Source organism: Haemaphysalis longicornis, unplaced genomic scaffold (assembly GCF_048455015.1).
Source record: "Haemaphysalis longicornis isolate Haplotype H1 unplaced genomic scaffold, Haemaphysalis longicornis Haplotype H1 scaffold_4, whole genome shotgun sequence".
In the NCBI taxonomy this organism is placed as follows: domain Eukaryota; kingdom Metazoa; phylum Arthropoda; class Arachnida; order Ixodida; family Ixodidae; genus Haemaphysalis; species Haemaphysalis longicornis.
The window spans coordinates 101,703,496-101,729,981 of NW_027526361.1; the positions used below are offsets into that span (position 1 = coordinate 101,703,496).

The 26,486-nt window shown below is 46.1% G+C and overlaps 1 protein-coding gene and 1 pseudogene across 1 annotated transcript in view; both read right to left on the reverse strand.

The window, feature by feature from the left end:
* The window catches only part of LOC144179179 (cytochrome P450 3A41-like), a 57,144-nt gene that overhangs the window by 1,745 nt on the left and 28,913 nt on the right, over positions 1 to 26,486 (reverse strand). The window contains exons 8-13 of the mRNA XM_077707430.1: positions 25,395 to 25,510; positions 21,790 to 21,937; positions 18,512 to 18,672; positions 14,091 to 14,182; positions 8,687 to 8,830; positions 6,243 to 6,405 (exon numbers count right to left, since the gene is read on the reverse strand). Coding sequence (XP_077563556.1) covers positions 6,243 to 6,405; positions 8,687 to 8,830; positions 14,091 to 14,182; positions 18,512 to 18,672; positions 21,790 to 21,937; positions 25,395 to 25,510 — 824 coding nt within the window. The remainder of the gene's footprint in view (positions 1 to 6,242; positions 6,406 to 8,686; positions 8,831 to 14,090; positions 14,183 to 18,511; positions 18,673 to 21,789; positions 21,938 to 25,394; positions 25,511 to 26,486) is intronic.
* On the reverse strand, positions 2,623 to 4,590 carry LOC144178766 (uncharacterized; annotated as a pseudogene).

The window sequence follows — 26,486 nt, forward strand, 5'->3', positions numbered from 1 at the left end:
AAGGCATCATCCGAAAGGAAAAATAAGAACTGATATTTCAGTCACGGAAAATGCCGCGTTTATTGCCTGCCTCACCATTTTCGTATATTACAGTCGCTAATAAGATATGAAGGCCTCGCATATTTTTCTTCATGTACCCCGAGTTAAAATGTTTCTTTCAATTTTTTGATTAGGCGCTTCCGAGTGATAATGTTAGGCTGTTTGACCCTATTAGACCGAAAATTCAGAAGGGGGGAAGGAGTCGCTTAGTTTAATGGCGCACATGTAAATTTACACGCACAGGTATCACGTGTAGCCACGGCAGGGCTAGGGCAGTGGCAAATGCGCGCGCGCCGCCACTCTACCCCATCCGTGCTGTAGGTCAACCGGCGAGGATTAAAGGGGCTTTAGTGAGGGTTGGTCCGCAGCGCCACAAACTAGCGGCGATGAAAGGTGGAAAGTATACCCGAAGCGCAGGCCGTATGAAAGTGCGTGCCCGCCGCTCCTCCAGCCCGGCCGTGATAACACATGCATGACGGCACATGACGGCGCCAGACGGCGCTGTGTCGAGCAGCAGAGCAGAGCCACATTCGCGCGATTTCAACTGGATACGGATTGGCTATAGCTCCGGCTTGGCGAAACTGGCTTGCGTCTCATGTAAAGTCCTGGTGAAGCCTCATCGTTATCACCATCAAACAATGGCGTCCACCTACGAGTTTGTTTTTGTTTTGGGTGGCAGTGCGGGCCATGTGTGGGTGCACCTTGCATGTTTTCGGTGAAACTAATCGACCTGAATGTATAAAAAGTTAGATAGCTGGCGCTATGCTTATTTTATTCTAAAATAATTGTTAAAACCCAGCCCAATTCATCGAAAATTTCGTTGAAGCGAAAGCAAGCCAGACAAATGGTTCGTTGTGGTGAGGACTTTGTTACATTGACTTCTATGACTAGCTGATGGGGAACTGGAAATATTTCGTCGAAGCGGAAATTTCGTTGAAGCGGACTTCGTTGTAGCGGGATTAGGCTGTATTTCGTTGAAGCGGAAATTTCGCTGAAGTGGACTTCATTGTAGCGGGATTAGACTGTACTAGGACTTCACAGTGTGGCGTAGTGGAGGGCTTTAGAGCTATCAAGATTCCGTGGGGATCTGTGTTGCGCGCCAAACTCTTGTAGACACGAAGTTCAGTATTCTTCCTTATCAGAAAACAGCCCCCATTGGCTGGTAATCAAACCCCTTATTTGTGCCCAGCGACACAATGCCTTAGCTTCTCGGCCACTGTGACGGCTGTTTCTCCAAAGTAAGCACTGCACTGTCGCTAACTTCGAATGTGCACCTGCTGTGCATTTCTGACCGCTACGTGGCGAAGTCCTCTTTACTGAAAATTTAATGTAACCAAATTTCAATAACAATTCAGCACAAATTCGTGGAAGCCCAAACACTGAAATACGCCGCTTGATGCCACAAATAATTGATGGAATGAGCGCCATGCCTAGAAGCTGCATTGCCAACAAGCTGCAAAGGAGCGAGGTCTGAAGAGAGATAGACAGTTTGATAAGTGTGGCGTACAGAATGGCCACTAGAGGATACCAACAGTGCTGCCACCGGCGCTTCGTTGCAAGTCGACTTCTTCGGCTTCATTCGTTTTCATTCGGCTTCATTCATTTCAGGCTTAACTAAAGGCATGCGTTTCACATCATCCTGGACAGCCCGTTGTGTCTGGTTTTTGAGGCCTGGTGACACTTTTTAGGTCCTACACTAGTGCTATCAGTGAAAAAAGTTGTTTGAAGATCAAGTGCAGATCATACAAGCAGTCACCAGTAGTGAAAAGAAGGACATTATGGGTCGCTTTGGAATCCCTTGGAGTTCACTGTCGATGGTATAGGCAATTCATGCGAAATGATGCTCCATGCACGTTTTTTTGATATCCACGAAGATGATTTTGTTCTGATGACGGTTCTTGCCTTGGAATTGTCTTGTGAGGCAATGGACTTATGGTGGCATTTTAGCCAACTTTCAGATTGGCCACGTTTCCGCTTAGTACCACCATGGTGCGTTTGAGGGTTTCTTTCACTAGCGATGTGGATAGAGATCCAAAGCACATAAGAGGAACTTAAGGGGGAACACTGGTCTTAAACCTATCTTCCTTGTTTTTTTCACCAACTGCAATGAAACTTGACTCCCTGGTGTAGTTTGCTGTGCTGATCTCAAATCTGCACTTATTTTGTTTCTGTGCCAATTAGTTTCTGTATAATTAACATTAATTAGTAGAAAAAAGCCTAACTAACTGAAAGTTGTTCTTCGCACCAAAATGTACTAGAAAGCGCAAGGAACACGATGTTAGGAGTACTTTTTTGATAAGGCCACAAGTAGTGATTTTATGGCAGTTTAAAGTTTGTTGTTCAAAACTTGGCACCATGAGGTCTGGTTCAGAGCAAAATAAAATTTTTTCGACGCATATAATAAAAATTCTGTTCCTACCATTGTGTGTTTTGCACATTCTGCTCCATGGCACAACAAAAATTATAGTTTTGTGTGCCCTGAGAGCTGAGATAGCTCTTCCGCACGTTTGCAAACAGGCCAAAATTAGTGTTTTGAGAAAATGAAGAAAGAAACAGCAGACTCGTTTTCAATGAGAACAACAACAAAATTGCAGTGTATTTACACTGGTATGGAGTCAGTAGCCACCAGGCACATAATCTGTTTGACTGGAGGCACCAGAGTGGCGCTTCTTGAAAGCTCGCTGCATGCCGTCAGCTGACTTGTGCTTGCATGCAGAGGCGGATCCTCGACGGCGGTCTTTTTCTGCCATACGCTTCGTGCTGGCAAGCCCAGGGCTCAGGTCAAGTTGCTTTAGAATGGAAGCCGAGGCTCTTTCGTTGCCTGCGTTAAACTTCAGCACCGCCTCAGCCACAGCAGCTTGCACAGTGAACAGCGACGCGTGCTTCTCCTTGGGTGCCAGGGCCCATATCATGGAGTGGAGGGACTCATTGGAGTTCTGCGTTTTGCCTTGCAGGCAGCGCTGCAGGAGCTTTTCGTCTGAAAGACGCTCATACACAGGTAGAAGAGCCTCGCACACGTGAGGTGGCAGGTTGTATCTGTGTTTTGGTATGGGCTCCCCCTTCGCCTTGGCAGCGTTCTGCCGGCACCACGAGTCCGGGCCTGGTGGGCAGAGGCTATGGTTGGACACGGTGTCGTTTGAAGTGATGTGGTGGTAGGTGGCCATCACCGCTTTGTGCATGGCCCTGACGTCGCCACTGTGCGATTTCAATGCCCAGCCCATAATAAGAACTGAGCTTAGTGACAAGGTCGCCAGTCAGCCGACCCTTGCCACCGAGCCTCTCAGATGCCGAGCCCGTACCTTTTGCAAGCAGGTTACGCAGGGTGGTGCCCATCCTCTTCTTCACATGATTGACACAGTCTTCCTTCTTGATTGGAATATAACCGTACACCTTGGCACCCACCAACGCCAAGTAGGTGCGGCTGTCGCCGTCTGACAGAATTGTGGTGTACCTCAGTTTGTGCCGCTGCAGTGACCTCTCAAAGAGGATGAGACCGGCCTCCACCTCCATCTCAGCAGCCTTCTTTTCAGTGTTTTTTTGACAGACGTGATTGTCCTTCCAAGCTTGGTAAGCTGGGTCGCCTACCTTTGGCCCGCGCTCGCACCCAGCACAAAAGTTGCTCAGCACGACAAAGTCTAGAACTAATCCCGTAAAGAGTTCGATAACCACGCCGACGCCGATGTGAGACGAGTGGCCTCGCGTCATCCACAACCCGTCGTACGTAACACAAATGTTACCGGGGTTGTCCAGTTGCAGATCGTCGTAGAGCTTTCTCACTGAATGCGCAATTTCGGCCATCACCTTGTCGGCAGCGCAAGTCACAGTGGGCGCAAGCTTCTCCTCCACGTAGCCTTGCCACGTTTTGGTGTGCAGCCCGCGGTGAGAAATGTTCATTGTAGCAAACACATCGTTCACCGCGGTTTGGCGATTTCCCGTAGCCTGCATCGCTCGCGCGGCGAGAACTTTCACGATAAACAGATTAACTTTCTTATCGCTGTTCACGCGGGGAGAGCTCCACTCCGAGGCAACATCGCCGCAGGTCGCACACGCGATAACCATCTTTACGGAAAGGCCGTACGCCCGCTCGCCGGTTCTAAATGTCACGCTGTCACCGCAAACGCTGCACTTTACAGCCGACAGCAACACGTTGACGCAGTCCAAACTCGCAATCACGAAGCTGCTCTCGTCAGGTGCGCCAGGAGGAGTGTCGTCGGCGCTCGTGAACAAGTTGGATTTACGCTCAGTTGCAGGAGTTGAACAAAGCGCTTTCAACTGTTCTCGTGCAGCCACCTCTCTCTGCAGGAAATCTTCAGGTTGCAGCATCACTGTGTCGCGTCTCATACGGCCGCTTTCCGGCGCATTTCTGCTGACTGGTGGGGCCGTTAGGACTACGTCGTCGGCGGTGGCTTCCGCGCAGCTCGGCGCAGGTAGTGCGTCAGGCCCGGTGCTTTCCTCCACAACTGCAGGACTCTTGTGGAAGTTGTACAACAACCGCTTCGCTTTTTTCCCAAACTTGTGCCTCGTAGCAAACTTTCGCTGGACCTTCGGCATGGCTCTTTGCTTGTCGTGCGAACACGATAAGCAAGATGGAGCCGCCTCGGATGCGCTCGCACTACCAGAGCAGGCGATGCAAACCAGGCTCTGCCAATCAGGAGACGAGATTTGGTCACGTGCCTTCTCTCGGCGAATGGGATCGCTAGTTGCGGGGGTTTTTGGCGCCGTTTTGCTATTCGGCCAATGTCTGCACGGGGGCAGTTGTGGCGCGAAAAAAAGAAGAAAAGCCACTCTTTCAAACGATACCGAGGTTGCCGCGATCAGGCATGCGGTACGACCGCCGCGCAACGCGAAAGTAGGGCCGTTTTTGCATCGGCTTCAGCAAAAATTCAGCTCCCACGCGCGTTATAAATCAATATAACGTTTTAAATACTGGTTCACGAGACACAAAACTTCCCACATAGAGAGAATAATAGTTGCAGAATTCGAAAATCTTATTTTCAAAAAATCGACTTTTTCGCGATTTTTTCGTCCCAAAGACCTGTGTCCCCCCTTAACCCTTTCAGGGTCACGGCCGTGCATGTACGGCACCGGCAAACACTTTCAAAATGGTCAATGATGTACATGTACGGCATTGCTTGTATCTTAAAAAAGCGCGCCTTTTTCTCCAACTTCTCTTGCTTGGCATGTTTCGGAAATACGTCAAATTTTTTTCCTGCGCCGATGGCTCTTCTTATTTTTTCATGATTTACTTCAGCGGTGTGCCAGCTATCGCTTGTGCATCCAGCTTGCAGGTGCCAGCTTGTTACTCTCTCGTTTTTCTTTAGAATTTTTCTTGTGTTACTCATAAATAAACCACATATATGTAACAACACAAACGATTTTTTTGTCACTTTATGGTCACTCGAAAAATATTACGATAATTTTTTCTCGAAATAGATTCATCCGAAGAATTCAAATCAGCAATAAAAAAAAATCGACCCTGGGGGGTCGCATTTGGCGAAAAAATTCGACCCTCAAAGGGTTAAACTTGTTGGGCGAGCTGGTGAATACTAGGCTACGTCATTTTAGAGCTCAAAAGACAAGCACCTGGAAGGAGACGGGACAGGCACTTGTCCTGTCTCCTTTCATGTGTTCATCTCTTTAGCCCCAGAATAATGTTGCCGAGTATTCGCAGCACAATTTTCACCCATATTATCAGCTTCTTCCCTGACATGTGCAACTTTGTTTGTTCCAAGAGTTTCATTCTGGCAAGTGCTGCGTCCCTTCCCAGTTGCTACCAGCCCTGCGTTGTTGTTCTTGGCCACGCAGTGTGCAGGCGATATTCGAGGCGGCAGTGCGTCTGCCATACGCGCGTTTGTGTGCACAGGAAACATTCTACGCTGTTCACGCTTAGCGTTAGCTGTACTGAAATTTCAATTAAATCATCAATTTTGCTGACTTTTTTACACTGAGGTTTTAAAGTACTTTAATGAAGAAAAGCTTTTTTTGCATCAACTCACAATCTTCATTTTTATTCCCAATCCCCTTCTTTTTTTCAACCAGACATTTTGATATGTTTTATTGCACTATAGATTTGACAAGAAGAAGGCAAAACTGCTACACTTCGAAGAAATATTTAGGCAGTGCTGATATAAAGTTCCGGTAAATGCACTAGTCTAATTTGACTCGGGCAAGCTTTCTGTCTGGCATCAGCGTTGCTCACATACCTGTGTCTTTTCTGTGCGCACAAACTGCACTCTGTGCACCGAGTGCAGTAAGCACAGCTTGATTGCCTGGAGTGCGAGCCGCATCCCGATGCAGTTCCGTGGTCCCGCCCCAAAGGGAAGATAGGTGTACGGCTGTATCGAGCCAACATTCTCCTCACTGAACCTGTGGGCACAGAAAATAACACACACACAGAATTAGATATCCATTGTAGAAAACAAAACAATTTGGCAGAGATGCCCATGCAGGTCTGCTGCAGATTTCAGCATCAGCTGATGTCATTATTGGCTGAAATTATATGTCCTAGCGAGTGGTCAACTAAACCAAAGTGTGAGCAAAAGGCCCCTTTTATATTTGTCATTTTAGGCTGCTCAGGACTCCTCAAAGCAACTACATATTTTATTTCCCTATGGAACTTCTATTGCGAGAGCAGTTTAGCACTGCCCCAAAACTGTTCTAGACCGGCAAAAAAAAAAAAAAAAGAGAGACTAAAAGCTGATGTTTTAAAATTACCCGAGTTTTCTGGTTTTTTTTTCCAAGTGGTTTTGTGAAATTCCCCCAATGACAGAACTTCGTTCCATCTCAAGAGGGTGGACACAATGTCACCTCATGCTACCACACTCTGGTAAGCATGTTCAAGAATAAAAACGGCCTCACAGAATCACATTCAACCAGTACAGCTTAAAAGGGTCGAAAGTTGGGCGAGTTGGTATTGACGCATCTTAAAATTCAACTGCGCGCAAATTAACGAGGACGTGAACACACTGAAGACACCACAAGCGCAGCGCTTGTGGTGTCTTCAGTGTGTTTACGTCCTCGTTAATTTGCGCGCAGTACAGCTTAGGCTAGTACAAAGCCCCAGGCAACACTTATTTCTTCGTGTAAAGTGTAACAGCGCAAAAAGGGTGATGGACGCATAAGACTGCACAGGACGGCCGCTGCCTTGTGCCTTCTTCTGCATCCCTCGTCCTTTTCACGCTGTTACACTTCAACATGGGTACCCACCAACTCGCCTAACTGTCTGTTTTGTTGCAACACACTTATTTCCTGGCCACAAGGTAGCAGCTTTGATATAAGCACTGAGAGTACTGCTGCGTACATCATCAAACAAACATTTCCCATAAATTTAAAGATAATTACACAAATAAAAAGGGGTCGCTGTCTAGCTCCATGAATGGCCTTGAACCAATTTCAACAGGGGAGCTGTTTTAAGCTCGAGCTTGGTCCGGTGGCGTTAGCAAAAAAAGAATATCAAGAAAGAAAACTGCTCCGGCGTGAGGCACCCAAGCACAACCTTCGCGCAGCTGCGTAAGTGGAATTAAGCCTTGCCTAGAAATGATGTCACTGCACCGACGCGGAGACTTCGTGTCGCCACGCCGAGCACATTTAGACTCCTTCAAGACATGGGTCAGCGGAAGAAGAATGTAACTCCCAAGAAAAAGGAAGCGCAGTGCGAACGCCATCGTGCCGCTGCCCGGGAACATACAAGACGGCTACAATCCAATCCCGAGTATCGCGCAGAAGCCGCAGTGCCTGAACAGCAGCGAATAGCGGAAGACCCCGAGTAACAGCCTTGTAAAATTCATCTTAACTTGGCCCTGCCCCTCAACACTTCGCCTAGCCTAGCAAGAACATTGCAACACCTCACAGAACTTAGCAAAGCCTAGCAAAACATAGCAAAATTTAGCGACACCACAAGAAGCTAAGTCGACCCGCAGTTCCACTGTTTCTCCAGCCATGGCGCGCCACTAGTGCGAGCTACACCAATTTTTTTTTTAACACAAGAAGTAGAGCGTTTTCATGGGTGGGAGTGCTTACTCAGTATTCCACAGTAAGCCGCCAGATTCTCTAAGATCAGCTCCTTGCCAATGTAGTACGAAAAATATTTCTCAAATTAAGCAGCCTGGTGTACTTAATAAGTGGCGATGGTGTCCCAACTCCTTTCTTACACTTATGGGCAGTAAATACTAGAACCAATGTCATTTACGTGCACAATATCGGCGTGTTAAAATTTCAACTCAACATTCACCACATAGTACTGGCACAAATGACACGATAGCTGGGTTATCTGTTTTAAATTTGCCAATCAAGGAAAAATGCCAGCGGTGGTTCACAAACAAGTTGTTGGGTGTTGCTTGGCTTATACAAAACTGCACACAAGTTCCTGAATCCAGGAGATAGGATGACTACTACTAGCATTTATACTGTAATATAAACGTGTCTAATGTATCAATATGTGAGAAAAAAAAATCAGAGCATTTAATCACCAAGTCCTATAGTACCCTTTAAATACTACAAGTTTGTCAGTGTGCTAGTTTATATCATGTCACCATAATCTTACCTGCCTATAGAAGGTTTGACATTCTGCCAAAAAAAGACCTTAGGGTGAAGGAAAAAAGCTCTTTGTGCATTAAAAGCGCAGTCGGCCAAAGGTGCAACCTCCTACCTGTCTGGATTGAAAAGCTGGGGCTCTGGGAAGTATTCGGGATCATGGTGCATGGCGAAAATGGGGATGACCAAGGTAGCACCCTTGGGAACTTTGATACCAGTGTCACCCAAGACGTACTCAGTGGAGGCGATGCGCTGGGTTCTGAAATAGTGAGAAAAAGACAAGAGCAAAACTCTCCTCATCCTGCAACACTCCACATCTTTCCACTCTTTCATTCCCATTTCAGAGTTGAGACATTTGACACTTGTTGTCGGCTTTTCTGACGTGTAGAACACTAAAGCAAAATACACGTGACGCTTATTGGTACATGAGCGAACATTTTTGCTCATTCTTTAAGATCTTTGCTCTCGCCAATTCCTACGTCTAGAAAAGAAAATAAGTCTCGACGTTTGGGCATTTTGCCAAAGAGGGGGGTGAGACAGTTGAATCAGATTTGGGAGCAGTTTTTGGACAAGTAAAATCTTGATTTTGGAGCAGAAGAACCTTGATTTGAAGCAGAAGAAAGACATTTCTTATGTCACCTTAGGAGCCGATAAAATTTTTGGCGGGAGTGCACTTTTTAATCAGTTTTCAACGTACACCAATAAAGTTTTTTCTACCAGAGTATCACAAGGCACCAACTGCACTAGCTTTTTACAAACCATTTTTAAAATCTTAGCCTCTATGCATACAGTGGAGGTCCGTTGAAAAAATCCAACTAAAAAACTAAGCAATCGTAAGGCACTTTTATTATCATGTAAATGCCGAAATTATTATTTTTGTAATCTTACACTCGGCTTTCCGCACAAGTGTAGACTCGCCACGGCAAAAGTTGAGCAAAGTGAGGTCACAGTCATCGCACCCCACTAGCCCTCCCATTTCAATCCCCAAGGTGCACGTTCACTACGATCGTAATTTGAGCAACGTTGGCAATGTTTAGCCACCTCCCTTTTGGCATTAAATTTTACTTCAGATAGATGAACCGTTATTACTGGCGTGCAATAATAGCCCGTCCCGCTATCAGACACTGCTAGAACATTTTCCGGCGATGTAGCCTGCACCGCCACTTATGCAGTGTCGATCATCCCATTCCCGCCGGTCACAATCTCGCTGTCAAAGGCAGCAATAACTCGGCATTTTATAACACCAAAACGAGTCTGAAATTTCACTTCAAGCGCGCACTACGCCTCACACTCAAGGCCGAAACACGGCAAATTCGCGGGCACCACGTTGTTTTTGATGAACTCCCGTCTTTCTAGTTGCGCAACTCCCCGAAACATCATGGTATCTGAGACATGGAGCCTGCCCGGAAGGAATTCAAGTCTTGTGCGGTTGGCTTCATCCTTCATCGAGCCATACGAAGCGGTTCTGCAAACTTCTGCGGAGTGAGTGGGGCCGTCAAGAGTGGTTTTACCGTGATGGCCTGTGGACCCAGCGCCTACCGTGACTGGATTCGGGTAGCCAATCAGCACACAGAAGCCTTTTGGAACCACGTGCGGCCAAGCCTTCCGAGAAGGAAGAAAGCTGTTCCACCATGAGGACGTGTAATCTTCCTGGGTGACGCGCACCTACCAGAGGTTCACCAGAGCAGAGGGTGCTCCAGCTAGGACCAAAGTTCTGCTTCCAGCTGCAACGACGCCCGGTGGAAAAGGTGGCTCTCACTAGAGGCGTCATGCACACATTCCGGACAATGAACGATACAGGTGCATAAGTGACTGCATGGAGGCCGTCGGGCGAGAAGTAAAACCTGTTAAGCGTTTCCCAATGTCTTCCCTAGTTGACCACCTCGCAGCAATGAGCTTCGGGTGCTTGAGTCAGACAAGGAGGGTTCCTTTGTTGTATTGCCTGAGGCTCTTTTTGGCCATAAGGCTTTGGCAGCAGTAGAGAAAAGCTTTAAGAAAGCGGGTGTTAACTTGGTGGAAAGAAAGAAAGAGGCATGCTCCTTGCTGATACAGTTGAACCTCGTTATAAGAGACATGGATGTAAGAGACAAATGGGTATAAGAGACACTATTCACCCACAAGGTTGGCTGCCCTATCTTTCCCATTAAATTGACCTCTTTTATAACAGACATCGGACAAATAATCCTTGAACTTTAATCAATAATCTCGCTTGTAACAGACATTTTAACTTCAGATGTAGTGCCACCAGTCACTAATTGCAGTTGCTTCCATTGTGGAAACACAGGTGGACGGCAGACGCCTGCAGTCGCTATTTATTATAACTTCAGCAAACACACAGTGGTTAAAGTCAGTAATGAAATGACAATGAGAAGCCCTGCCAATGGAAATGCAACTTACAGAAGTGGTTGAGGCTTACTGCCATCCATTGGAGCGCGACCGCACATGCGGGCTCTCCCACACGCATAGCTCCCAATCAAGAAGCATCGCAGATGTTGAGTCCTGCAAGCGTAATGAATAGCCTGAGCACACAGCGGAAGCTGTGCGCTCTGGCTTTTCATCAGGCTTGTGAACTCAACATCTACGATCCATCTTCCGCAAACAGTGAAAGGAAAGAAAGCTTGTAGAATCGGTTGTAAAAAAACAGTGTAAATACCGTCATGAAGCAAACAAAGATTCAGAACTGTTTCATAAATTTTGGGGGCCAAACATAAATTAGAATGAATCTTTTGCAACATGCTGTATCGTCCTTTTGAGCTTATTTTAGTCATACGGTGCCCACATTGAACTAGGGTTTGATTAGTAAGTGAAAACCACGACCAACTGGTGAAAACATGGTTTTCTGCTTATAAGAGACATCTCGTATAAGAGACAGAAATTGCTCCCCGGTATGTGTCTCTTATAAAGAGGTTCAACTTAGACATGAATTTGGGCAAGTTGGCCGAATCAGTAAAAAGGGCTAATAAGCTTCACCTTGACGTTTTCTACACAGCCAAAACCCATAAGCCAGGAATCCCGTTTAGGGTAATTGTTGCCGAGTGACACACGTGGCAGTACTGTGTATCTGTGTTTTTACAGAAGTGACTTTCCACCTTGCACGTTGATGATCCCTTCCTTGTCCCCAATTTCCATGCTGTAGTGAAGTTTTTGGAAACGCACCACCTTTCTCACTGCTCTGCTATTAGCATAGATGTGGAAGATGTTCTATTTGCTTCCCCATGCCGATATTTTGCCCGCTGTGAAGGAGTTCATTACGATTGATAAGGCGAAATTGCATTCAAAAATGTAAGCGGCATACCTGTTCCAGCTTTCTCGGAACTTTTGACTTTTTATTTAAACTCTTTGGTTATTTGCCGGGACGGTGTAGTGTACACGCAGAAGTCGGGAGTATGTATCGGCTTGCGAGTGGCTCCAATTCTAAGCGACATTCTTCTTGCCAAAGTTGATCACTCTCTTGCGAGGGACCTGAACGGTATGGCCACTAAAGTTTTCCGTTACGTAGACGACTACCTGGTTATTTTTGAGGATTCCTCCATCCTAAGAGTGACCGTGGATATTTTAAAAGTATTTAAGCAAATGGGTTTGGGACTCAGTTTCATGATTGAAACAATGAAAAAGAATGGCATCCAGTATCTGGATCAGTATCGTCGGTTTGATAAGGAGCATGTCTGCTGGATGTATGCGCCGCGATCGGTCAAGCCTTTGATGAACTACTCATCGGGCCATACCAAGCTTGTAAAAAACGCTATTGCCTTGTCATGTTTTCGCTCAGCCGTTTCGAAATCGTGGCAACACTTGATGACAAACAGCTCCAATGAGCAAGTTAAAAAGTTAAGGGAGGCGAGATTTCCACAGCATCTCTTGTCATGGTCGCGTGCAAAATTTGTAAAAATCCTAAAATCAAAGTTCGCCGGCCGGGACACACAAAAGCCCAAAAAAGTTGCCGCCATCCCATACATTCATACGATCACACACCGCCTAAAAAAAGTGGGCCATCACTAGTGGCTATCACGGCCCGCAACAAGTTGCGTTCTGTATGTGGCAGGCTTGACAAAAAGATAGAGCAGGGAAGTGAGAAGAAAGGGGTCGGTTGTGGTGTCAACCACAAGAACCGGTATGTCGCATGCACAATGGGAGTTGTGTACAGCATTCCTTTGCCTTGTGGCCAAACCTATGTTGGGAAAACTGGCCACTGTATCAACGTGCGTTTGAGAGAACATGAATTCTCATTGAAAGGCCCTGTATCATCCCATCTTTCTTCGCTTTGCGCTAAGTGCAGCCAATGCGAACCTAATTTTCCTGCCACTAAAATTTTATTTAGGCACCGTGATCAAACAACCCACGAAATCATGGAGGCATTACGCATAGCAGAACGAGGTGATAAGTGTGTAAGCCAAACAAGCGTGTGTCTCCATCTTAAAGAGATTGCATATCTGCGTGTGCCTTGACTGTAACATGTGTATATCTAGTTGTGGTATCACTGTGACCTTTGCAAACTTCTTTCGACCATGCGCACTGTCTTTTTATTACTTTATTGTTTGTGTTCAGTATTTATATTCACCCTTTCGGATATTAAAATTTAGTTGTTAGACCAGCGGCTGTCCTTGTGTTGCACTTCCTTCGTCTTTGTCCGAGTCCGCGCCGATTTTATCCAAGAATGTCTTTCCAACTAGCCCAGCATGCAACCCTCCGACAATTTTTTGCAGGTTTTTTATTGAATGATCAATCAATTAAACCTTTACAAACAGCATCACCTTGAAGATGGTGGAAAAGTATGCCGCCAGTAAGCATTTTTCCCCACTGAAACTGACAGGAACGTTAAAATCCTTGGCTCTCAGACTGTTTTTGAGCAGTTTGGCGCAATTTTCGAAATTTTCAAGCTTTTGGAGCAGCCTGGCGCAGGAAAACAAATTTGTATCAGAACTGCGCAATATGCGCAGCTGTCTCATTCCTGCAAAGATATCTAAATGGAAGCGTCTCGTGGCCTCTGAGCAACCTGCTCTTTGTGCTTTGTTGAAAGAGAGATAAACGCATCATGTCGCATCACCCAGTCCCCTAATCTCAGTGGAAACAGCTCACCCATCCAAACCGCCATTCACAATCCCATGCTCCCAAGAGGCCCTTCCTCTCCTGCCCTTTGCTCACAGCTGCCTCTTCCCACATGTTGCTAAAGTTGAGCATAAGCTTACAGACTGTCACACTGACTAACATACTATAGTAGCATTAATTAGTCTGCAGTGCCTCCTGTAACACCCTATATATTTTTGTCAGCCTTTTCAGGCGTGGGTGCAGTGGCGGGATGCAATGAAGAGAACAGTGCGCCCCTGGCGTCCAAAGCAACATTGTTGCCTGTGCCCACCCGTCATGGCTGCATCAGTAGCTTAACTGACTGCTAACTTCTACTCTGCCTTGCATAAGCATGGAACATCAACCTATCGGCCTAGATGGTCACTGAGGTAGGCCAGGGTCCCATAAAGCACACATTTAAACGACAGAAAATCTTACTTTTCCAGGCACGTTACCTTGGGACAGCTGGGAACATACGCAGTGTCTCCGAAACAACGCAGTGCAGGTACTTCAACTTGAGCACGACATCAAGGCCTGGTTCTGGACCCTGAAGTAAAAGCGCATTGCATAAGCTTTAGCATAGAAGTTTAGCTAGCATCTCTGTTCAAGTGAAGAACGAAGTATGTGCATGAATTTGGAAAAAAAGTTCATTCCTCTTTCACACAAGCAACTTTAAGAAACTTCCCTTAATAAAAACAATACAAACATTTTTGAACAGCAGAGCCGTTTAAGCTTTTAGGTCCATTGTGTAGCATTACCATAAAAAAAAAAAAAATACCAAGGAAAAATACCAAGCGCACAAGAGCATGTGCCCATGAGGAGCGCCTGGCATTGACCAGCTCGACCTTCGAGAACACTCTGGCCAGCGTTCGTGGCATGACCTCTCGCGTGCTCTTCTACTCGCCAGTTCACGTGCGTTTGTGCCGGAAATGGGCAGCACAGACGGCGAGTTCGCGAAGCTGGTTGCCGCAGGTTCTAGCGTTTGCTAACGAGGTCCACTCTGGGAGAGATGTGAACGGCTGTGGAAAAAGCAATCCAGGCCTGCCAGTCACGGAGAACTTTCAGTGGCCGCTTCGGGAAATGTTATGTGAGGAGCATCAGCCAGGTCTCCGACGAAGGGATAGAGGCCACCAGCTCTGCTGTTTCTCAAACCTTGGACCAATAGTGCAAGAGCGCCGATTTCTTTCTTTTTTTTTTTTGTCAAAGCAGCGTAAGGATAGTCTTGTCTGCTTCTCTTGTCCCCGTCCATTTTTTTTGCGCTGCTGTCAGGATGTCATTGCCCCAAGTTGTCCAGATTACCACTATCCGGCATAGGGAGCTCTTTTGGCTTTATGCCCATAAATGTCTAGCCACAAAATGCATTGTGTAGTTGGAATCTGTCTCAAAGTGAGCTAGTGCAGGAAGGTAGCGGGTTCGATTCCCAGCCGCGGAGGCCGCTTTTGTGATGAAGGACGAAAAGCAAAAACGCCCGTGTGTACGAGAATTCATGGCTCGTTAAAGACCCCCAGGTGGTCAAAATTAATCCGGAGCCCTCCACTACGGCGCGCCTCATCGCCTGCGTTGCGTCGGCACGTTAAACCCTACAATCAATCAATTAACTAGTGCAGGGATCCAAACTGATGTCGAACTCTTCAAATGATGATGCAAGCCGCACGCCCCTCCCCTATGTGCATTCGTAACCGACACAGCCCTGTCCACCCCGTGACAGCATGGAGTAGCATAACAGTCAACTCAAGCCGTGGCAAAAATGCTGCAAATTTACCAAATCGAAAAGTGTCCACCTAGGGCAAGGGGCTGGCGCGAATTTTAATGGCGCACATGATGTTGCAACAGGAACAAAGGCAACAAATAATAATGTGACCAGAAGGGATTTCAATTTTGGTTTTAAGATGTGCCATCCCCTTCCAGTCACATAATGTCCAAGCAGTGGACAAGCATTGCATATGCAACTAATGAACCCTGCATCCAGAGAAAGAAACCTATAATGGGCAGGAAAATTATCACGTAACTAATTTTCATTGCTTTGCTGACCATTCATGACTTGGTCACGAGATTACCTACCAATTTTTTTTATCTCCAAAGGACCAAAAGCCTGCTTGCATTAAAGACAGCCAAGGGCAAGCAGCTTGGTTTGCAACTATTATATTAAAATAAGCCCAGTGAAACTTGATAACAAGCAGCAAACACAGATGCACAGAATTACAATTTTTATTAAACTCTTGCCAAATTACTGCGCAAATCCCAGAAATTTTACACCACATATTTTATACCTCATACTGTGTTTACTCACATAATGAATGCACTCGCATAAATGAACGCGCCCCCAACTTTCATACCCTGTAGCCCCGTGAACGGCCGTATTGTAGCTTCCCCACTCCCCTTGCTCTCGCTGATGGTGGTTGTGCATGTAACCTAGCGCTATCTCTCGGAGTAAAAATGAACACTTCAGCGCAGCGTCATGGGACAGGCAATCAAAACGACGCTCAAAAGATCTAGCCATACTATTTTCTGGCACCCATTCCCACCGAGTGACAGTGTTGTAAGTTGCTTGTTCCTCTGCTTGTCTTGTGATTTACAGTCGGCAATGGGCCAAAATGTTAGTTACATGGCCGGTTTTAAGTTAGATGCTGTGGAGTATGCAGTACAGCATGGAAACCAGGCTACTAGTAGGCATTTCGGAATTGACAAAGTCCACGTGCGTTACTGGCGCAAGCAGCACGACAAGCTGCGCGCTATGAATCGGGAGCAGCGTGCCTTTAGGGGACCGAAGACTGGAAAGTCTCCAAGTGTAGAAGAAGAGGTCCTGGAATATGCGCAAGACCTGCGAAAGGCAGGCTGTGTCGTTTTGCATGAAATGATCAGGACACACGCGAGTGTGCGCTACGAAGCACGGCATTGCCTCCCCCGCTTTCAAAGCGAGTAATGGGTGAACAACACACCTCATGCAGCTCAATGGACTGTGCTTGAGGGGGTGTATATCGCTTTGTCAGCGACTGCCTTCTTGCAACAAAGAAAAAAACGAAGACTTTCACAAGTTTGTGACACATGCCGGCAGAGGGACCAAGTTTGTCCTGCCGCAAATTGGGAACACCAACCAGATGACCATCAACTCCGACACATCCCCATGAGAAGGACAGTTCCACAAAGAGGAGCACATAGGGTGCTTGTCAAAGTGACACGCACCGAAAAGCAGTGCTTCACGGTAATGCTGGCTATCACAAGACTGGGATCTCAAATTAACTGGACAGCAGCGAGGACGGCCACTTGTGGGGGCACACTTTGGAAGTGGCTGGCGATCTGAACAAGGCTTCTAGTGACTCGGACGAGGGGTGAAGCACTGAGGCACAAAGACGACTGTAGCGCAATGAAAACGCTGTCTGTTTGCAAATATCACACTAATGCATTTTCTCTGCACTGCAACCTTCTTTGTTCATCCCGAAAATTTTTTTGGAAAATTACCCTGTATAATAAACACACCCCAACTTTGCTTTTACAGAAAAAAAAAGGGCACTGATTGCATGAGCAAATACGGTACATAGCCTGGCACAAATTGAACATATGGAGCTTTGCAATCTCAACTTGGTAGACGAAAGCTGCCTCACCCCTGCTCTGTGAAGACGAAACTGATTTTTCACGAGTGTTGCTGCAATCTATACCATGAAATGCATTGCAGCGATTGCAGCGAATGTGAAGAGAACATCAGTGACATGCACGACAGTCCTGGAAATTATTTCATGCATCAGTAAATGTGAAAAGAGACGAAACATCTTCAATGTACCATGAGAGAGATAGAGGGAGAGAAACAAAACTTTTATTGCCCCAAGCACTAATTGAGGGGAGGGGTGGTGACCGAGGAACGAAACACCTTTTGAACATTGCTACAGGAGGAACACCTACACCAAGGCAAAGGCGGATCAAGGGAAATGCTCCAGTACACTGAGTGTGTGAAAGTTGGCCTTCAAGACATCTCAAAATTGCTGCACAAGCGGTTTATAGACATGGCCACCGAAAACATTCTAATGTTGGATCCAATGTCCCAAGCGAAGGCAAAGAATTTGCTTTTATTCTTGGTGTGGGGAGATTTGCAAAAGCAGCAATTCAAAGCCCACAACTACACCGCTGGGATGGTTGTCCCAGGGGGAAGCAAGATAGCTAATCTACAATGCGTAAATGTATGGTTAGAAAAGGAACGAACACAGGTTCCTGCTCGGTGTAAGGAGAAACATATTCAAAGCTGACAAAGCAGGCAACCAAAGGGAGTACTCAATACGGCTTGAGCTGTTTACCAATTCAATTGCATTGTGCTTCCAATGCAATTTTGACATGGCTTTGTATACGGAATTTCGGACAATCAAACTATTTTGTGATCTCTGCGTGGCACGATACATTGACATTCCAGTGCACAGTGCGTGACTATTTCGTTCCGGCAAAGGTGCAGACCATTTTCGTATTGGTAGTCCAGGAACTGTTTCAGAGATATTTTGTGCTAGAAGCACTTGGCCATGGCCCATGGCAAGCTTCCACATATGAATGAGTGAATTTATTGACAAGAAAAAGGAAAGGAAGGTCCACCAGCAGGCATAATTTGTCACACCTAGGGGTGGACACCGGAACGACCCACATATCCCAATTGTGAATTTGGTATTCCCACATTTTCTGCAAATCATGGGCTGCTCCAGCGAAATTAGTCGTGGCACTCAGCATCCCCAGCTACTGTGCCCAGTTTGTCACTTTTAAAAAAAGCATTGCGCCATTATTCAGATGTCACCATACGCAATAAATGCATTTGAAGTAGAGGAAAGGACATGGGGAATGAGAAGTGGCAATACCATTCACACGGCGTTTGCCGCTGTGGCTTTCAACGCAATGCACTCACGTGAGTTGCGAAGCAGTCGTCTACTTCCTTCCTGAGCTCTTCTTGCGCATCAGGGTTCAACGCGAGCAGGTACGCAGCACACGCCAACGTCGAAGAGGTCGTGTCCTGCCCAGCCAGGAAGAACACCACGCACTGTGCCAGAGCCTCGTCTTCTGTCAGTGCTGCAAGTATAATGAATAAAAGCACCCTTCAGTGGGCACGAAGGCAATAAACTCTGCAGGCAGATGTTCTAAACCAAAGCGTTAATAGGCCAAAGTTTTATGTATTTTTTCTGCTTGCAATCAAAAACAATTTGTGGCAAAGCCAAATGTACTACAAATGCTCAGCAAGATATGGCCGTCACTCTCGTTTTATCAAAAGTTTCCCCAAAACAATTATAAGGCAATTGGCCACAAGACGACTCTATCATTACTCAGGGATTCGTAAACTCATCACCATTACCGTATTTTCATGCGTGTCATCCACAACAAAAATGCGGAAATTTCAGTGGCAAAGTAGGGGTGTGGATAATACGCAGGGTTTTTTCTTTAGTGCAGCTTCACAGCAATGCGCGTTATGCCATGAAGCTCTTACGCAGTAACACTGACTAAGCCTTCCATGGCAGCAATTGCGCAAAACATACAAGGACAAGGAAGAAAAAACAAGAACGAGCACACTCTAGCAACTGAATTTTATTAGTGAATCATGACTTTTCCCTTGCAGTCAGCGTATTCTACTTGCTAAATATACATTTTTTTTGTCTACATAGGTCTACATAATATGTGATGTGTTGCTTGAGCAGTAGCTTTGGTGCAGCCTTTTCTGTATCAAGTTAGTGGGAATGCGTGAGGATGTTCTTTTTTCTTCAGCGGCTGAAAGTGAATTATATGCAGGGAGGGGTTATAAGAGGGAAAAAGCTGTACTTAGTTGCTGGTGAAGTCGTAAATGTTGTCAGCAGATGGGCATCTGCGGGAGGAGTACGGCTGCAGAGAACGGCTGTAGTCTCGTTTTCATGAACTATCCCATATCAGTTATTTGACTTGGTTACTCAGATGATTATGTTATTACACGTAGGTTCATTTATTTGCCATATTTTAGTAGACAATAAACGAGTTCATACTTTTGTTCCAAACTGTGCGTATTGTGCTAAACAGCTGCTCTGCCTGCAGAGTGGAGTGGCTTCTGATTTCATTTTGTGCGCATCTTACTTGATGATAAAAATGTTGAAACAGCGAAGTTGCCTTACATTTCCTCCATTTCGGCCACGCGATTGAATGAGTTGCTTTTGAAACCACAGTGCTTTTACCGAGCCTAACCTTTGCACTCGGCCTTGCCGGATAAATGTTCAGTAGTGGGTCAAGCGCGATACAAACGACCAGCCAGGCAGTTGTGTTTGCACTGCTGCTGCTTGTATTCAAGCAACTTTTAATGGGGAGGGGGGTCTTGATGGTGCACAGTGATACTGGCTTAATCAGCGACTTCTTTTCATCATGAGAGCAATTCTTCAACCTGAGGCGTTTCACAAGAGCTTAATCATTGTAACTGGCACTGCAGCTCAAGCGTAGAGATTACGATCAAGTTTAGAGGTCCCAACAGGAGGGCAGAAAATGTGATGTCAGAAGAGTTCAATCAGAGCCATGTAATGTCATTTTCTTTTCTATTCTTCCCTTTGTAAAATTTTTCCTGTACCACTCGACAGTTACAAAATTATAAGATGCAGCCACTCACACAAACAAATGAAGTGTGCAACATGCGCAGTTAGTCATTTGCATCCTGACATCCCACCCAACTGGGGCCCAAAAAATTCAGGTCGAAACTGCACTATCAGGTAAAGAAATGAAAGATGTGATAAACATCACCAGAAGTGAAATGAACACTACACTTGGAACAATACAGGCAACGATCGATCTTTCAGACTCTGTAGAGAGTGTAAACATGGCAGAAGAATCCAGCAGTCCCCCAGAAAATTATTGCATGCAGAAAACACCATTTTATAGGCATTAGTTGAATCAGAGGGCCAGGGCCACAGTCAAAAGTAGCACAGAGGAGCACACTACAGAACTGTCACACACCAACCACACCACAAGGAAAAGAAAAAAAAACACTAAAAGGAATCACCATGTGATGACTGCCACGTAATGTGGTGCTTCAATGTGAAAGAAGGGAGACTGAAAAGGAGAAAATGGCTTCGGGGAGGGGTGGGGGGGGGGGGGGGGGAGGGGGGAAAGGGGGACGCTTTAAGGCTGTGGGATAACTAGAAAATGGCAACAGCCACTCAAATTTTGTTATTTGGAACCTTTGGTTACAGCAAAAAGTTCGAAAAAAAACGGAGGCAGGTTTCAGCAACCTAAATTTCAGGGGCACTTATACATCGGCTTAATGGGGCCTGCAGAGGTAGCACACATTATCAGGCATGTCTGAAAAATCTGTCGTTGGCTCTATTGAAAGCTAAGCCCAAACAAATAGTTGGTAATATTTGCAATTTACTACTGTGAGAAGTTGTAGTAACGGTAGTGTCTATTATCCCGGCAACGGTGAGAATTACCATCAGAAATTTCTTATGGCACTAAGCATGCTATGCGGAGATTCTATGGGATAAGTATCCCCTAAAAACCCGTTTTTACAGCTGCCCCTGTAGGGCTGTGGTATAGTACTTGGTTTTAAACAAGACAGCTGAGGTTCGAGTACGACACTGGAATGCTTTTTTTTTTCTTTCAGCTTTCAGAATTTTTCCGTCATCGTGCTTTTGCTAATACTTTTTTTTACTCTAGTTATTACTATACCAAGAGATCGATGCACAGGTCTTCTAGAATGGCTGTGTTCTGTATCGTTGGGCTGGGTTAGATTAGGTTTGTTGCAGTTGGGCTGGATTTGGGTGGGTTATGACGCATTTGGTTAGGTTACGCTAGGTTCGGTGAGGTAATGTTATGTTAGGTCATGTTGGGACGCAACTTTTATTCAGCAAATTTTAGGCCAGCCAGCTTTTATGGAAACTGCCGTGGGAATTTCCCGGAGGTAATTATCACGGGTGCCGAGATTAGACGCAGCCTATAGTAATCATGCACAACACACAGCAGTGACTTTTTTTTGCTTGCCACACCAGAATCGATTGCACCAACCTTTGAAACTGCCTGGACAAAAGCAAAGACAAAAATAGAGCCGAAAACACATATCACTGCAGTGCATTATTATTAAGGCTTGCTTAGCTTGCAAAACAGCCTTCAAAGAGCCGAAGAGGCATCATCAGACCTTCACAAAGTGTTGCTAAACTCACTGATGCCAAATGGTCCTGCACTTACCACTGGACGGTGACATCTTGACCGCAGCTGACTTTGCTTCGGAGCCGATGTCGAACAGCTTGCTCTCTGCATCGGCCGTGGTATCACCGACGGCGGAGACCCGACCTTCGTGGGCCTCCAACATGAGCTGCAGAAAATCTTCGTGCCGCTAAAGCGGGGAGATGGTAGCCAACAGAACACCGTCACACTCAGGCAGACACATATTCCGGCTGGACACTGCTCCACACGCAGAATAGCTATGAAGCATATTTTGAAATTTAACGTGCAACAAGCACTATTCGGGAAAACGTTTTACAACGAAGCTGTTTATCAAATCGTTATATTGAGTGTCTGCTGTCAAAAAAAAAAACCAAGACAATGCCGAGCGCTTGTTTGTGAGTGCGTGCCCCGCAGCAACCGCCCGGCATCCTCGGCGCACGTTTGTCAAGCCAAGCATACCCACTTAGGGAGATTGGCCAAAAAGAAAGAAATCTCCATTGTTTGCCGTAACGCGCAGTGTCTAGAGTGCCGTACGACGGCACTCTAGCTGATTGCTGCAGGCATGGCTAGAGTGCCGTCCCACAATATTCGAATACTGAGCTATCGCAGGCCAAAGCGTCTGTTGTTGTAGTGTAGAGGATACGTCTTAGCTTCCTGATCCCAAGGACTGTGGTTCGAGACCTGTTTTTGCCTCGGTTATTTTTTTTTTCATCTTCAAATTGAACTCCAATTTTTATGGCTTTGGTTAATTTTGGTGTTTTAAGTGATTTCTTTGTGTTTGTTAGGTCACGTTATGTGATGTTTAATTTAGGTTGCTAGCTTTACGTTATCTAGAGCCATGTGGTGCCAGGCGCGGTAATTTTGTTACAAAACGCCGGTGGACGTCGATATAGTGGAGTGCTTATAATACCGTCGGACGGCACTCTAGACACGGCCTTGCCATAATCGTGGCCACACTTGCTCGGAACAAGAACAACGCATGAAAGCGTACGCCCCTCCAAGGGAAGGTCCAATGATTACCAGCTCCAAAAAAAAAATGAAGAAAGCTCGCACTTATAGCAACAATGATGGAGTAAAAGTTGTTGTGGCAGTGAAGAAAAACAAATCGGCTGCAATCGTGGACTTAAACCATCATGGTGGTCGTGAAAGTTGCGTGCAGCTTAGCTAGCTTCAAGTCTTATGCGTTACTGTGAGCTTCCTTGAGTTTTTTTGTCAGAAAAATAGACCAATAAAAGAAATGATATAAGGATGATGTGAATGAAGTGTTTGTTCTTACTGGACAGCATCAAGCATTATGCTTAAAAAAAACAGAATTAGGGTTTAGCACTGAAATTTTACATCTGGGCTGTGAGGCATGCCACAGTGGAGGGCTAAGAAATGATTTTAAACACCAGGGGAAATTTAACAGCAACAAAAAATGCAGCAGTTCTATGACCATTCACATAAGCTACTTGGTGCGCGGGGCAATGCAAGGCATGAAAAAACAGCCCGATTTAAAGGGGCACTGACACAAAATTTTGAAGGCGAGATAACTTCGAAGATAGATTGGTGGGAACACATATACATTATCTGCAAAATATCAGCGGTGAATACAGCCTAGAACATATTTAAAATCAATTTTAAAGTGTGCGAAACACAACCGAGCAGCCAGCAGAGGACCACGCGCAATCGACATCCCGAGGATATCGTGTAAATAAACAACATCCAAACACGTCACGAGTTTGTGTTTGCCACTTCCGCGCTGCCGGCGTTTTTCGCCGGCTCGCCCGGCTCGCCGCTCCAATCGGAGGGCCGGAGGGCCGGAGGGCGGAGCTTCTGCTCTCGAGAACGAACGACCCGATCGTTGGCGGCGGAGGCGCCGTGATTTCGTCAGCTCATCGGGCAGCTGGCCGCGACCAAAATTCTACAGCGATTCCAGGCACTCTGTTTCTATTACTGTTTATTACCATTGGATGCGAAAACGCGCCGGAGGCACGAAAAGCCCACTGAGCTAGCCGCACGGTCGCTGTGCAGGCGGCGGCCACGGCCGCGAAGTGGCCCAGGCCGGCGCAGGTAGCTCGAGTGATAGCTTGTTACCGCTGCACGAAATTGTCCCCAAGTCCCGACCATGGTGGCTTACATGAGAAAGGAGTTAATGATGCGATGGCGGGTTGCATTAAAAATTGTCATCTGCACCGCTTACGAGAGCGGCACTCGAATATCCGCCGCAGTGCTAAGCCGAACACATCTGTAGGCGGACCTGTAGGCAGACCGGCCGGCTGCTCCCAGCGCGCGTCTTGCCACCCACTGTCTCAAGCGTCGCGCGTCGTTCTTCAGCCGCGGTAGCATTTGCACTCGCAGCGCCTGCGTCACATCCACGGTCGCTTTTTAATTAAGCGCCTCGCGAGATCAGTACGTGGGGGCATTCGCAGAAACTGCCGTCGATGCGGATTCGACAGTGCTACGGCGGCTCTGCTCTGTGATATCCCTCCGACGGTCACGTGGTCAGCTTTGTTCACACAAAATCCACAAAACCGAAACTGCGACTGGACGCATTGAAATTGCCTCTAATTAAACAACCGTGGTACGCTGAAGCAAATGAGGTTTCTACAGGTTATAAGTAGGTCACTAGCTACTTATCGCAACAAGAAAAACAAGATGCAAAATTTTTGTGTCAGTGCCCCTTTAAGAAACCTCACAGACATTCCCCTCATAGTTCAATGCTATGATCCCTGCTTTGTGACCCTCTGCTAATGGGTCTCTGTCTCAGTACTGACAACGTATTAATTCAATTGATACCTTCTTAACTGTGAATGTGCCAGCATGCACAAAAGTTTTAAACATCAGTTTCGCTAAAACATTTCATGCCTAATAAGTGCGCGCTAATAAACACGCATGTCTGGCAAACCAGCGTTGTCACCGCAGTGGAGTCAAGGCCTTGTCTAGAAAGGTTTATCTGGGTGTCACGGTACAAGGCTAGACAAAAAGTTTGCCATTCTTCCTCATGTCCAGGAAGACACAAGGAACATAATAGGTGTTAAAAAATATCATTGACTGTTGCACTTCATTTGAGGACAAAACCGAGATCATGGCAGTTCACAGCCATGCTTTGCAGCCAGTGTTGACCGCTTGACCGAGAATGTTACCGTTGCATCCAACCTGCCTACCGGCCTCACAGAACTGGTGCATTCTGGGTAAGCCTGCCGCTGCTACCGTAGCAAGCAGGGGCATTTTTTGCAACAATCAGAAGAAGTAAAGTGTTCTTCACTCATTCCCACTCACTGCAAAGGACATACTTCGCATGTGTTTTCAACGGGGCCCCCCCCCCCCCTTTTTTTTCTTTTCAACAACGTACAAAGTACACACACTAACTGTTTTTCAATTAAAAGTCGTACTTAATATTGTATTATTCTCTCTGCTATCCGAAAGTGTCGAATATTTGCCCACCCTTAAAAATTACTACTTGAGATTTTCTGAAATTAGGCATTGTTATTTATTTTAGAAAAAGCTGCTCAAAGCCATGATCATAAAGCTACAGCTGCACAAATACTGGCCCCATAAACAACACACTTGTAAATGCAGCCATGTGGCTAACAGGAGAAACCAGCACTGGGTGCCGTACTTTCAAGCCTGCTTGCTCTACGAACCTGCTGTTTTTCCTTCCTTTCGGCCATGATCCGTTGGAAAAGGTCTCTGAAGAAGCGGTAGCGTACGTCGGATGCTGCATTTATTCTGAGAGCTTTCAGCAGGCCTGGGAACAGCACTGTGAGGGAAAAAGAAGGAGTATCAATAGATCAAAAATTTTACCCCGCAAATGCCGCCAGGACTTATTTTATGACAGATGCGTGTTGCGTTGTGTTTTACGGCACATAAGCAACTTAGGCTATCATGCAACAAACAGAAGGTTTTGTGTATTTTGTGGATAATAACTGATTGTTACAGCGTTACAGCTTGTTTAGAAGCCCCGCTTCGTTTATAAAACTAAAAACGGAGGAAATTTTAACAAGAGCGCTTTCTCCTAAAAGTAGACTGGGGTGAAATGGAATGTGTTCGTCGTAGAACAGCCTACAATGCTTTCTTCTCAGGGCCTCAAATTTCGTGCATGAGAGTAACATGTGGTTTACTGTTAGCTCTTGGTCACATTCCTCACATCTCGGTTGATCTTCTTTCATAAGAAAGAAGTTATGTATCAGATGTGTATGTCCAATGCGGAGACGACATAAAATAACTCCTGTGAAGCATTCATGTTTGTTTGATTCCCACTCTGTTACAGTGGGTTTAACTATGTGAAGTTTGTTGTTTGTTTCGTTATCCCATGAGGACTCCCATGCTTCTCTTAGTTTACTGCGTATAAATTTCACACAGTCACTATGAGGAGTATATACTTGTGTTGCTGTTTTGCTACCAGCCTGTGCAGCACATGCATCGGCTCTCTCATAACTATTGATCCCAACATGGCTAGGAACCCAGCACAACTTAATTTCCTGTCCCTGTGTTTTTGCTGTCACTAAATTGTGTATTATGTCTCCTATTATGGGTTGAGCTGCATTTTTGTAATGTAGGGCTGTGATCGCGCTGAGCGAGTCTGTGTAGATGACACTTTTCGGAATGCTTTCCTTCCTTATTCTTTGTACAGTCACAGCAATGGCATAAGACTCCGCTGTGAAAACCGAGGCGCACTGAGGTAACCTGATCACCTTCTCCCATTTACCTTGTATTATTGCACCCCCAGCACAACA